General features: G+C 41.3%; 1 protein-coding gene across 4 annotated transcripts in view; it reads right to left on the bottom strand.

The window, feature by feature from the left end:
• The window catches only part of Map3k20 (mitogen-activated protein kinase kinase kinase 20), a 172510-nt gene that overhangs the window by 28684 nt on the left and 129105 nt on the right, over positions 1-14721 (bottom strand). For all 4 annotated transcript variants that reach the window (XM_021238651.2, XM_004857688.3, XM_004857686.4 and 1 more), the window contains exons 12-16: positions 7021-7065; positions 5249-5279; positions 5011-5150; positions 1574-1636; positions 179-271 (exon numbers count right to left, since the gene is read on the bottom strand). In XM_021238651.2, the coding sequence (XP_021094310.1) occupies positions 179-271; positions 1574-1636; positions 5011-5150; positions 5249-5279; positions 7021-7065 (372 nt within the window). The remainder of the gene's footprint in view (positions 1-178; positions 272-1573; positions 1637-5010; positions 5151-5248; positions 5280-7020; positions 7066-14721) is intronic.

The following is a 14721-nucleotide window of genomic DNA, read 5'->3' as shown; positions in this document are numbered from 1 at the left end:
CATTGGGTTACAGGCCAGCTGGCAGTCTGTCAACTAAATTCTGCTTAACAAAGTCTATTAGTTTACTCAGAATCACTTAACTAGGTGATTGAGGGTGGTGTACAAAACCATGGAGTCACAGGAGAACTAAAGAGAAAATTACACTAAAAACTACCCAAAGTATCTGAAATGTGTTTACCTGTGGGCCAGTTCCTGGTTTCAAGTGATAACCAAAAACAAGTTCAAGGTTCACAATTTTTTCCTCATTTTCTTCAGGTTCACCTCCGGAGTCCTAAAACAGAAAACCAAGCACTATTCTAGATGGTGCTTTTACTTTGACTTCTCATGTAAATCAGATGATTTCTTTTAAAATCTATTGTTTGGCTATTGGTTATTTTGGATGAAGCTACAAGTTACAATTACTTAAAGCAAGAAAAATGATGAATTAGGCCTTTGAGAATTTTGCTGAGTGATTTGTCTCATATACTTCAGGCTGTCACTGTTCTATGTTTTTCATGATGCATCTTACATCATGCAGTTTTATCCTAGAAAAGCACTTCACACCTGGAGATGCACTTCAATATTTCAACTTGAGAGTTTCAGAACACCCAAGAGAGCAATGAGCTATTCCCAAAGAGGAATTCTGCAGCTCTTAGAGCACACATGGATAGAGGAAAAGCCTTGCAAATGAAAAACCATGCTCATACTTCATGAGTAGAGGATTTTGTTTGGTTTGGTTTGGCTAATGCTAGGTATCAAACTAGGCCTCACAGATGCTAGGCAAGCCTTCTACCACCAAGCCACACCCCCTATGCCCTAGAGGTCTGTGTATTAATTGCAAGTATATGCTGATTTTATGCCATATACTTTGAGATTATATTCAGAATAATATGTTAAATACATTAGTCCCTTTTGCTTTTCATGATTTCAGTTACTTGGCAGTCAGTTGGGGTTTGTAAATATTAAATGGAAAATTCCAGAAATAATTCATGAGTTTTAAAACTCTTATTATAATTGTTCTATTTTACTGTTGGTTGTTATTAATCTCTTAATTGTGCCTAGTTTACAAATTAAACTTTGTTATAGGTATGTATGTATAGGGAAAAGACTACATCTAGAGTTTGGCACTAACCTCAGCTTCAGCACCCATGGGGGTGCTGGAATGTATCCTCCACAGATAAGGGGGGACTACTGAATACTAATATGTCATTCAAACAACAGACCTCCCACTCCCCAGTGCAGGTGACAGCCCAGAGCTCTCATGTGCAGATTCCTTCAGGGACTTACATGTCAGAGGAAGGTGTCTGGAGCCAGGTGGAAGGCCAGAGGGCCTCACCTACACTGCAGGCATTTACATCTCCTAGCCACTGAAGTGAGATGTGTTGTTCTTATCATGAATGTGTTAATATTTCAACATGTGGGGAACAAGACTGTTCAATTTGGACACATCCTGCTCTTCAAAGGGACTTTTATTGGCTAGATATGATTAAATTCCACTTCAAACAAGTTTCCGACACTGGCAAATCTAGGTGTGGATGTGGCAGGTGTGCATGTCAATAAAAGTAGCATACTTTCAGAAAGGAAAAAACTTTACCTTAATAAGAGGCGGGAAGTGAAACAAGTTTAGGTAATCATGGGTTAGTTTCTCAATGGCTGACTGTAAAAAAAAATCATATTATTAACGATTCAGTACTAGCAAGAGAAGATTAAAATTACTGGGCATATATAAAAGCATTCTTTATTTACACAGTTCATAAAATATACTGGGGATGTTAATATCCATTATCCATTGAGCATATACCTGATTGTCTAAAATCATGTAGGTAGTTTGTAACTGTTTAAAGGAACAGGAAGATATTTAACATCAGACTAAACAACACATTCTTCAAACACCAGCAGAGTACAGGAGTGACAAGTTAATGTTCTAGTTACTAGTGTTCTAGAATCTAGTGTACAGAATGCAGTTGTCACTCTAACCAGGAAAAACCCACCAACTGTAGGGAAAGGGTACCAGAGACTTTCAGAAAGGCTGAGTCTCACTGAAGGAGTTAGTATGTTGTAGGTGTTAGGTGACGTCCAACACTCCCAATGAAACACACGCCATCTTACAGGAGTGGAGGACAATTTAAATTATGAGTTTTTTGATACTCATCAGATATTATTCAGCTTTCCTGTGAACTATCATGTAGAGAACAAAAAGTGCCAATTTGGGAAAAATTAGATGCATTTTCCTAAATGCCAAATGAAACTATTGACACTTGACAATGTAATGATCACTTATTGGATGTTCGGTCTTCCTCCTTCCACTTGACTCCTCCACATAAGTGCTTGTAGGCTCAGGGGAAAAGGGAGCTACAGTCAGGCTTAGTGGGAGAGACAACCACATAGGAAAGGATGGTGGATTTGCTGCTCTGTTTTCCAGTTTTATCACCTACTGTTAGGTTGAGACTCTTTGAGAAGGTGCACAACAATGTAGTAGAGGGTTAAGGACGTGCCCAGGCAGGACATACTTCTGACAAGTATCAGGAGGGCTTCTCTTTCTTTTGGCACCGGGGATCGAACTCAGGACCTTGCGCTTTCGAGGCAGGTGGCGGGACCACTGAGCTAAATCCCTGGCCCAGGAGGGCTTCTCTTGACTGGAGGTGTATGTGGGGTCCCATCCTCAAGGCCTAGCTGGAAGCTTTATTCATCCTAATTGTCCAAGAATATATGCAGGGCTTTCTGGAGCAAGTCTCTATGATCTTTTCCCTGCATCTTTCCCTCCCTCAGGAGCTCGTCAGAAATAGCCATGTTCCCGAGTTTAACCAGCAGCCTGGCTGCGGCAGTGAGGCGGCAGGCCACATTCCCGACAGGGACCCCTCTGTGCGCATGCGCAAAGGCAGACTCAGCAGGAGCTTGTGGCAGTCTTTGCCCCTGGAGCTTCTGGCCACCCCCTTCCTCTGGAGCTCAGAGCAGACCTTGTGGTTCACAGGACCCAACACCACCCAAACCCACAGGGGCAGCCCAAATGCTGCTTCCCACGTGGCCTTTCTCAGTGGGTGTTTCCTGGCTTCTTTGCCGAATGGGAACTTTTGGGTCAGTTTCTATCTTACAGCTTTTTCTCCCCCGACCTCCATCCTGCCATTCTCTCATCTCCCACCTCCTGGTCACGTACTCCTCTCTTCCTCTTCTCTCTCTGCTGCCCGGGCTCCTTTGATCTTTCTGAAGGTACACTGTTCATCAGAGCCAGACAGTCCCACAGGGTGGGACTGGTCTTGATCAGAGATGTCATCCTTTTTATTACTATTATTTTTAAATGGGGTGAAATTCACATAACATAGAAGTAACCACTTTAACACTGCATCCCAGTGGCATTTAGGACTTTCAATGGTGTCATGCAACTATTCCCACTAAAACACATCCCCAAATATTTCTGTCACCCCCAAAAGGGACTCTGTATGCATTAAGCAGCTATTCTCTGTTCTCTTCTGTCTCCATGGATTCACCTACTCTGGACATTTCATATAAATGGAAAGCAAATGTGCTTTCCGCATCTGGCTTCCTTCACTGAGCTTCACATACAAGGCTCACCCCCGGGCAGCGCATGTCCGTGTCACTGTGCCTGGCTTGCAACCTGCAAACTTTCTCTCGACCTCCTCTCTAACCTGCACCCTCCTTGCCCGCTGTTGCATTCTTGCAATATGAGCCTGGCCTTGTCACTCTTATAACTTCCTATTTTTTCAAACTCCAGCCTCGTCTCTCTAATTCACTTTAAAATTTCCAGAAGCAAAGTGGAAACAGGTCCATTCTTAATACTCTTCAGCTCTGATCAAATTCCAGACCTTCAGCCTGCAGCTGGAAACAGTGGGGGACATGGCCCTGTTTTCCTGCCGCTCTAGCTGTGGTGAGATCCACTTCTTGCCCAGGCTTCCTTCAGAGCCTCCTAATGGAACAGTATGTTCTGTTCCTCTCTACTTTCCTACATTTCTCTCTTAACTGTTCATTCTCTTTCCTTTCCAAACCCTGTCCTTCCTTCAAGATCCAGCTTCCATTCCATGAGGTTTTCCCTTTTCATCTCCCAAGTCAAGGAATGAATTGCCCCTTTCTTCCAATGGCCCGTGGGAAGTTGTATGCACATGTGTTGAGTCTTCTCTGGGATATAAGTTCCTTAAGGGAAGGATGGTCCTTTGACTCTTCACAGGCCCAGTCTGGCAATTAGTATGTATTCATGAATTTCCTGAGAAATAAACCGTGAGTCTGGACATTGCTTGTCTTAATGACACCAACATGGAGAAGTACAGTGGTTGTCCCCAAACAAGTCAAGAAGCATTCCAATCACTTATGGTTTGCTGAGGTATCACAGCTGGCCTCCCTCCTCCCCTAACTGCTCCTTAAGGAATGTTGGTCCTTTTTCAAAGACAGTAGAAGGAAGAGAAGTTGAGAGCATCTTATTTGGCATCTGTGTCAAACAGAATAAGACTTAGAACTCAGAAAGACTTGGAACTCAGACTTCTCTATACTGAAGAAAATAAATTTTTCCCACAATAGCCCACATAAGCCAGTACAGCTCTACAGGATGGATCTGCTCCCACACAGAGGTTGAGATTAAACTCTTTGCCAGCCATTGGGGTTTTGTTTATGCATGAATTTTCTTGCTCATTTTGTAGGAAGGAAAAGACAGCAAGGTCCTGCTTTTTGTCCTGGAGATGGTCTCTGGTGGTTTAGTGCCAAGCCATTGTTCACAGGACACTGAGGGACTGAAAATACATTTTTCATATGTATCTGGGGTCTGTGGAATGAGGTGAATAGGTTCTTTGGATTTAATGGGATTTCTCTAGGAAAGCCAGTGTAAGTGGCTCTAACTGAGGTAAGGGAAATTAGGTAGCATGTTGGCAGAGCCTTTGTGAAGGTGTGGCTTTGGATAGGAAGCTGGTTTTTATTATTATTATTATTACTTTTCCTTTGTACATCTACCTTACTAAGGGTGGGTCAGGTTGGGGAGCGGAGTACACTGTGGGTACTCAGCAAAGGTACACTGATGGGATATCCTACCTTAAAATGAATGATATGTCCTTTGGAGACAATGCCCATGTCTTTCAAGTCTTCTTCATCCAAAAGCAGCAGCCGCTTGCCCGTGATGTTGTTCTCCTTAAACAGGCTTGCATAGCCACTCATCTCCACTGAGGAGTCACCTGGGGGAGGGGGGTAAGGAGAAGGCAGAAGGAAATGAGACTCTGCCACACTCTGACAAAGTTAACTCCATGAAAAGAACGTAATTTATGTCACTTGCCTTTTCTGATGAGCTGCTGAACCCAAAAATACTGTGAAGAGACGACATACATGGTTTGGAGGATTGACACAGAGTGGCCATTCTTAATCATAAAACACAGTTTTCAGTATGTTACATGTCTCAAATTCCTGGCTCAGCCACAAAGGAAAGATGAAAGTTTCTGTTTATAGTTTTAAAACTCAAGCTTTCAAACTGGAGATATTTCTTCCTTTGGAGGCTGTGGACAGTTGAAGGATTTCCGTGGGGGATATTTTAAAAATCTTTTCAAGAGGGTTCTTACAGTGATTTTTACGCTCACATGCCAGTGGTCACTGGATTGCCCAGAGGCAGTGGTTTCAGGAGCTGTATGAGTAATGGGACTACAAACAAAGCAGTGGACCGGGAGAATGAGTTCTCTGTTCTAGGCCTGTCTGGTCATGACAGAGCCACGTGGCCCTGGACAAGTCCAAGCGTGGAGCTTCCTGTGTAGTTGGGCCCTGTGACCCTTAGTCTTTGGGTTTCACTTGGTTCCTGCTCACAGTGGCCTCCATGTTCGGTGAAGGCATATAGACAGGAGGCCTAACTCAGCCCCTCTGACTTTCTGGGGAGCCCTTAACCTTCGAAGTCACTCCACCTCAGAGCAAGAACTGAAAGTAACTGTTAGAACTCAGTGATTTTAAAACAATTTCTTTTCAAAGGAGGTGGGCCAACTTTTTGGCAGAGAATAAAGGCATTATGTGTAGGCTTGGGAATAAAGGAGACCTTAAGCCCTCTTTCCATGGTAGGCAGAGCTGGCAGGAAAGTTGGAATTACTGGGGATCAGTGAATGGGAAGAAACAGGCAATTGGTGCCAGGTTTCTCACCCTGTAGAAGCCAAAGAGGTTTTCCATCACAAGAGTACAAAGGGCAGAGAGGGAAATGCCCTGGCTCACAGACCCAGTTGTTAAACAAACAGACCTTCTGAAGAATTTCTAGTAGTGAGTCTGTTCCCTGGAGTGGGGCCTATCCCTGCTAAACTAGGGTTCCGTCTTGATTTTCTTCATTTAATGATATCCTTGAGCTTGTAAATTGGGCCTGGACAGGCATAAGTCGGTGTGGTCTCTGATTGGGAATTCTCATGCCTGTTTTTATCACTTAGGAAACAGATATGGAGATGTAACAGGCAAAGGAGGAACACTGTTCTTCAGGGCTTCTACCCAGAGTGTGGAGTGTAAGCCTTTTTGGACTCAAATATCTGCCCACACCCTGCTAGCCACATGGAGCTCCTCTGGCTATGGCCGAAGGGGATGTCTGGGGGCAGTGTGTCCACTCCTCTTGGGAGAGACCCAAGGATGACGGCCAATGTGACACTGTCACGTTGTAAGCAGGCCTAAGGTGGGAAGGACACGCCATGCAGGGCAACCCTAACCCAGCACTGCCGTTAGCAGATCCTCTTCACCATGGCTCAGTCCATGCTTGGGTTTTCAGGAAAAGTTTAAAATCAATTTATTTTTCACGTTTGTCCATTTGGTTTTCTAGGTCACTGCGTTTGTTTTGTTATTGATATTTATTATTGTATTCTAGAGTATTTTTAGAGTTAATAGGAAGGTGGGATCTTCTTACAAGATTGGAGGAGATACTTGCATTGCTATTGAGATTGCAATCATTACTGAAACCAGAAAGATGGAATTTGTCAACTTCTGCTAGTTAAGACTTCCCTATGACCCAAAACCCTCTAGCTGCATTTTAAACTTATGGACAAATGTCTGAAATACCTGCCCAGGCCCATTGAGGGATCAACAGAAGCAGCTTACCACGTCGTCTTCAGTCCATGTACTAATCTCAAAGGAAGGCAGCAGCTGCGTGGGAAATATGAATGAAATGAAAAAAAAAGTAGTATTATCTTTGTCTTTTTGATCAAGTGTTGATCTGGCTCGGTTCCTCCTGCAGGCTGGATGAATGGGAAAGAATTTCCCTGACTCTAAAGTTCTCAGTGCTCCAAGGATTTTAACTCCAGAAGCCAATAATGCACAGCTATTGTACTTTGTGAGCTTTCCAGGCAGGTCTTTGCACAACTTGGTATACTTCTTGGTTCTTGGCATACCAGGAAGGGTCTTATATAACATAATAGGGCTGCGGCAATCAGGAAATTTCTGACATTAGTCAGACACCAGAGCTTTCCTCAGAATTCTCAGCCAATATGAGGATTGTTTATAAATGAAAATGTCAAACCAACTACTTGATAATCCGATGTTTTATTATGATTTATTATGCCTTTTCACAGGGGGATTTCTAAGATTTTAAATATCTCAGTTGCACTATATTCTTAAAACCAAGTATGGAGACAGATGGAGGAAGGATGCTTGGAACTGGAATTGTCCTAAGAAACCCAGGTGCAGTCGCCTTCACACAGCCTAACACACCCCCCTGCCAGGTGCACTAGCAGGAATGGAGCCTTGCAGAGCACTTCAGCCCAAACCATCTTCACAGCCAAAGAGTTTCTCACTTCAGTCGATGCCCCATGGCCACAGGCTAAATGATACATCCTTACATACTTGAAAAAGACTGTGTTCTATGGTTGAAATCAGAGTTTGGTAGAGTCATTAGCTTTGACTAGCTTTTTAAATTGCCAAAATGTTTGGATCACTTATGAGATAACATGTTAAAGTGTCACCCAATAATGGTTACCAATAATGGTTTTTGGTGGGTGACTTGAAAAAAGGGTGAATTTGGTTGCTTTTCCTATGAGCGTAATGATGAGAGAGTGGTTTAATCTTCCTAAGCTATAAGTATTTATTTTGAACTCACATACTCAAAACTCTGCTAGGAAAGGTACAGCCCCTTCAAGGAGCTTTTAATAGAATCGAGAAATAGGTGTGGATTATACACGGGGGAGTCCAAGACAACCTTCATCATGATTTACTCAGGGCCCAGCATATACTACCTGGTACGTTTTTGTTGAAAAATTTTGTAGAATGAAAAAATTGAAGGATGCATGTACTAAAATGCTAACTTCTCTGGCAAAGAATCCAATGGGCATGGGTATACAAAACCTCATGTACTCACGAAGGGTTCCCTAACAAGGCATGGAGAAATGGAAGGCATAGTGGCTTCACCTGGGCACTGCAGGGCTGAGAGGAGAGAGAGGTGATTCCAGGTGAATAGAAGTGACATGGCAAAACACTGGCAATGGTGGGAGAAGGAAGGAGAGGAGGAGGATGGATGTGGCATATTCACCTAACTGGAGCACAGGATGCAGAGAGCTCATGTTGGAGGAAGAAGGGGAAATGTGGCAGACTCAAAAGGAGGAGTTCCTAGTTTTTAAAAAATTTTGCCAGCTAATATGGATGTGTAGAGTTTGAGTAGTATAGTCAAAAATCCTTAGCTACCCCATGTGCCTCGATTCCCTTCCTCCTCTGAAACACCTGAGGTATGTGGGAATCATCCAACACATGCACAGGCTTTAACAATGTGGCAAGGAGAAAGACTTGAGGAATCAAATCTAAAGCTGAACTCAAAGAAAATACATGACAAGTTTTATTTCCTTGTAGGCCAGTTGGATACAGCTCTAGAAAAAAATGAAATGAGGAACTTTTTGATTAGTTCAAGAAAACCAGACTGCATTACAGAAATATTTCCCTGCACCAAGGCTGGCTTTTACAGGAAATGGGGTGTGTGTATGGTGTTTTGATTTTTATATGATTTCCAAATGTTGTGCCAAACAAAATTGAGAAACAAGTATTTCTTGAATAGAATAAAGGCTGCAAATGAAATCAACATCTTTGGCTTTTATGTCAAAAGAAGAGTTCTTATACTCTGAGGATGGGTTATCGACATGACACCAAGGGAAAGACACTGAACCAATCTGATACTCGCTCCTATAGGATTCTCAGCACGGTGCTTATAAAGATCAGTGAGAAGAAGGCTGGAGCCAGGCACTGCTGCAAGATGGTTTGGATTTGGCAAGACAGGGATAGGAGTTAATGATCTCCAGCCACATAGTGGCTTACCATTTCTTTTTATGTTTCTGTGCCTTGTTAACGTATCTGCTGTACGATGAGTTCTGTCTTTCTTTGGGGATTAAAAAAAATCCCTCATGACTGCCCCATCACTTTACAAATTCATTATTTACATTCCAACTGACTTCAGGAAAGAAAAGGTAACACTCACATGTTTGTGTGTGACAAGGATTCCTTCAAAGAATGTTGTGGGTTCAGTCTAACAAAGATCTTATATACACAGCAACACATAACAAAGGGATTTACTGTCAAAACGTTTATTGCAAAATGGAGTCTTAGAACAAAAGAAAGCAAAGAAAAGTTCACATCAAAATGAAATGTATGACACCAACCTGGATTTCTGAATACATTGTGGATTCTGTGCTGGAATATCAAATTCCAACTATGAAGTCAGTAACTGAGTAGTCTTACCACACAAGAGTAAAATTTAATCTTCCATACAAACATTATACATGATACTTGTTATAGGACTTGCTCAGAATAACATTGCAATAGAATAACCGAAAGAAGGTTTTTGTTTAAAAAAAAACAATAAAGTGATAATGGCATCTATTCAAAGCTCACACCCAAAGAATACAAATATTTTCTATTATTTAATACAAAAATTTTAAGAGTGCAAAAGCAATATGTGCAGTGTATTGTATCTGACATTAAAAGATATACTGTTCTGCACACAATATAAAATAATTAATGTAGGTGCCTGAAATTCTAGTTCTGAAGTAAATAATCACATGCCAGAAAGCTCCTCAAAAGCAAAAGAGTGCATATGAAGTCGAGGTCTCAGAAAACATAGCCATTCCCGTTTCCTGACAAACACTCACTTTTCATCATAGAAATGCTGCATCTAATGCTATTAGGCTATGCTAGAGTCAGAAGAATAGAGCAGAGTCTGTCTGGCAATGCTTAAAATCTAAACAGGAAAACAGTCTTACTCAAATGCATCAAAAGGTGCCTGATTACAGAAAACTTATGCTCTATCATTTATGTGGTATGGTGAGACTCTACTTGTTTTACACAAGGCTGCAACAAGTATAGTGTAACAACAACAACAAAAAGAATATCAATTTTTAACTCAGACCAAGTTTTAAAGCTGTCTTTCATAAAACTCTTACCACTATAATGAAAAATTAAGTTATATACATAGTAAGACCTTAATAAAGCAAGTCATTCTGGATCTCTCCTAGATCCTCACATAACCCCCCAATTTGTTTTATTTTGATGGGGATCAACTTTAAATACCTGAGCTGGTGTTAAGGTCTAACAAATCCACTGCCTTTTTTTTTTTTTGGTACTGGAGATCGAACTCAGGTCCTTGTGCTTTGAGGCAGGCGCCGGAACCACTGAGCTAAATCCCCGGCCCAAGGATATAATTGATTTTTTTTTTTCTTTTTGGTACTGGGGATCGAACTCGGGTCCTTGTGCTTGTGAGGCAGGTGGTGAAACCACTGAGCTGAATCCCTGGCTCCCCTGCATTTTTAAAAAATCACTGGCTAAAAATACAGCCCTCAATATTTCCAGAGCAACAAAAATTGTGTGCCATGTGTCTCCACTCTCTTCTCATTGGCTATCTATGTAAAGTATTACAATGTGATTTTACTTTAATAAGATGACTATTAGGAAAGGGGGCTTTTAAATTAACCTGACTACTTTGCAGAACTGTAGCTACCTCAGTGTGTTTTTTCTCTTTTCATGCCTTGTGGAATCATTGTAATTGGAGAGTGACCCCTTCCAGGTGAATCTGGCTATTTCATAAAGTGGCCAGCAGCATTCTTAAGGGAGGAAGAAGCCATTTTTCCACAATTGGTGATTTGGAATAAAGGCATAAACTGACAAAACTCAGATGTGTAGTTATAGTTCTGAGAATGTATTTTGATTTTGTACTGGCTTGGGTAATTTTGTTTGGGGAAAAGAAAAATAGAGGTGGAACTCTAAAACTGCCAGGTGTAACACGTTTCTCAGTAGGGAAGAGACAGGTTAGTGGTATTTGGGATGGAATTCTTCTTAGGTCTTGGCAGTGGGCACTAAATGCTGCCCCGCTCACTGTGACAACTGAAAATATGCCCCAGGACTCACAGATACCATTAGGTGATGGCTCTTTGCCAGTTCAGAAGCCCTAGTAGGGTTGAATCAAATGCTCAACTTTCTAAGCATAGGAAAAAAAAGAAAAAGTGGTAGAGTTTCAAATGTATGACTCTCATAATTATTACCATAATTTGGAGTTTCAATCCTCATTTTGAATCTTTAAATTTCTAAGTGTTTCTTTTAACTCTTCTCTTTTGAAATGTACATTTTTGTAAGTCAAGTAATTGGAACTAAATCTAACACTGATATTTTGCCATTTGAAAAATTAATGTGTAGAGTGAATTAGAAACTGCACAACTAACATCATCTCTAGAAATTTTGGATATAGCAGACATTTTTTAATTAATAAAATTGGCAGGCATTTAAAAAATAAAATTAATAGAATCTAAAGTCTTCTAAATAATCTTCACAGATAGAATGAGAATATAAAATTCTGTTTGTGTGATTTGGAGTTCAGGGATGTTTCAACATTTTGCAAACCACTAGAAGGACACTGATTTGGGACAGAAAGTAAAGCAGCCAATGCCAAACATATAATTTCAGGTGGAGAACAACTGCAAGCTCCTCCCTGGGTCCAACTCTGCCCTACCCTAAATCCTTGTGGTTTTTTGATGCCAGAATGTTGAGCTATGAACAATTTTTTTTGGTATCAGGGATCAAACTCGGGACCTTGCAATTGCAAGGCAGGCAGCGGAACCACTGAGCTAAATCCCCCGGCCCCTTAAGCTATGAACATTTTTGGAACATTGGTGAGGAAAACAGTAGCAATTAAAAGATGAGGAAAATCTTACCTCAGTAAGGGTATACCTTAGGTCTGGGTATAGAGACTGTAACTTTTCTCTTTTGGCCCTATTTGGTTACTTTTTTGTTGGTTTTTTTTTTTTTTTGGTACCGAGGATGGAACTTGGGTGCTTTCACTTGCACAGCAGGTGGCGAAACCACTGAGCTAAATCCCCGGCCCCCTATTTGGTTACTTTTAATGGACCAAAACTTTATATGTACTCATAGGAGTTCGTATGTAAATATTAATGTATCAGTTTCATTCTGGCTAAATGTTCTAAACCTGTGCCTGATTTTTTTTTTTTTTTGGTACCAGGGATCGAACTCTGGACCTTGTGTTTGCGAGCCAGGCAGTGGAACCACTGAGCTAAATCCCCAGCCCTGTGCCTGATTATTCTGAAGTGAAAGACAAGGACTGTATTCTGACATAACCTGCGAAGATCCTGCCACACTCAGATCCCCTCATCTTCCTCAGCTTTGCTCCAGCGTGACCATCGGCGGGTCCTTTCTTGACCGCACTAAAAACCTCTGCACCCCCCTCTCGCCTTATTCTCTTTCCCTGCTTCACATGCAGTTAGTGGACGCTAACATAGTATACGATGCACTGTGCTGATTGCTGAACTCCTCTCACTAACATGTAAACTCTAGCATGTAAGCGCCACAAGCCCACATGTTTTCATCTAGCTGCTCCTAGAACAGTACAAGCACAGAGAGGAGGCTCCGTGAGTATCAGCTGAACAAATGACATTAGTTTTGCCTGGAAGATGTGCAAGAGGTTTCAGAGCCCCATGCCTCCTGCCTCCTGGGAAGTAGGGAGTGGAAGTCATTCCATCTGCTTCTCTCCACCACTTTTCTGCTTGAGTGGCTGGCTCAAGTCAGGAAGTACTTCTGTCTGAGCACAAGCTGCCCATGTATGTGCACATGCATGTGGATCTATGCAAGCACAGACAGAAGAGTAAAGCAGAACAGCTATGAGAGGGACCTATCTTCTAGGCAAAGCTTTATGGGCTCCTTCTGTGTTTACTCAGCCTGTGGGTGGCAGTGGCCTGCAACACCCCACACCAGCTGTACCTGGCCAGGGTTCACACTTTCCAAAGAGCAACTGGATTAAATCTGTTCGTACAGCTTACATTCTAATAATGTTCTCTTTATCTTTACTGAAAGCTTTCCACTTTTCATTTCATTTTAGACTAAGCAAGTATCACTTGAAATTGATAGTTTAGTTTTCCAGAAGGGTATGGAAACTACTTATTTTTCAGTGTCTTTTCATTAGCACAATAGCAGCTGACACTACCTGGCCACTCACCATGGGCCTGGTGCTGTGTTAAGTGCTTCTCATATTATTTCTGGTAATTCTCACAACAGTGCTCTGAAGTAGGTTATCATTATTCCCATGTTAATGATGAACAAACAGACTCATGGAGATTGAATTTTTCCAAGACCACACAGCAAAGTAGAACCCAGAACATACTACCAGTTATTTCTCCCCAAATAAAGGTGGCACAACAATCATTTGATAGTGTTTTTCAGCTTTCAGCAGGGATTAGAAGCAAATATGGTAAAATATACTTAGAGATAGTATTAGAAACATCTGTGATAATATCCTTGCTTAAAACTTCTATATAAAGAGCCACCAAAAGCATTTTAGTTTGAGAGCCAAATTGATACTGCTTTCCAGTTAAGATTAAAAAAAGGTCTTTGTTCTTTTGCCTTTCTTAGCTAATTATCATTTTTAAAACGTGTCGTAGTTTTTTAGACAAGCTTTGACAAACATGTGACAGCATCTGGAAAATACTCTGAGTGGCCAGGGCTTCAGAGCAGCACCTGTACCTACTTTTCTAAAACACCAGCATCACCGAGCAGGGTTAAAAAAAAGAAAATTCTGGAAAGCTAGATTTGATACAGAAAGGACACTTTATGGTGAGCTTTTGCCTCAGTAAGGATAATGTGTCTTTGCTATTCTTTTTACAATATTTAATTTCCTTCTTAAGATACGTATACATACATTTAGAATCCAGGATTGTTATGCCCTTCTAGAAAACAAAGAAACAAGCATGCAGCACGCCTTACTGGACATGCAGAGCAGGCCAGTGCTCAGCATAAGTACGCCTGGTGGCATCCCTTTAAGACTGCACCTCTCTCTGTGTGTAAAGTACAAGCTAAGCCTCGGATGACGGTGTGGTGTTGTTAAGAAGCTTCCAGGGACAGCACTGGTGTGCAAGCTTGTGGCTTCTGCTGTTGGCTTCAAATTAGAGTCTTCCTCCTTCAAATGTACTACTGAGAACACCTCCCAAGTTTTACTTTGGGTAGCTGTGCTATTTAATATGGAAAAATTTCTTGGCACTTAGGTTATTTCTGGAGAAGCATTTTGTTATAACCCTTTATCTCATTTCCTTATAGCTAGATTTTGCAATCACTATCAATCATTTCTGACAATATATTGTCTTGAGAAAAAATACAGTACATTACAGAAGAATCAAGTGTCAAAGAATTAGGAGTAAAGGGTGCTTGTTCAAAATTTAAGTTTTCTTAACCAGCTGAATAAAGGTAATAAAATAAAGTCAAATACAAATTATAAAATATTCATTAAGAAAAAAGCCAGAATATCATTAAATTACTATATCGTATAGAATC

Source organism: Heterocephalus glaber, unplaced genomic scaffold, assembly GCF_053883595.1.
Source record: "Heterocephalus glaber isolate CG9 unplaced genomic scaffold, H.glaber_assembly_v1.0 deba00000347, whole genome shotgun sequence".
Lineage (NCBI taxonomy): Eukaryota > Metazoa > Chordata > Mammalia > Rodentia > Bathyergidae > Heterocephalus > Heterocephalus glaber.
The sequence above is the reverse complement of the archived record's forward strand: the minus strand, read 5'-3'. Positions and strand labels throughout refer to the sequence as shown.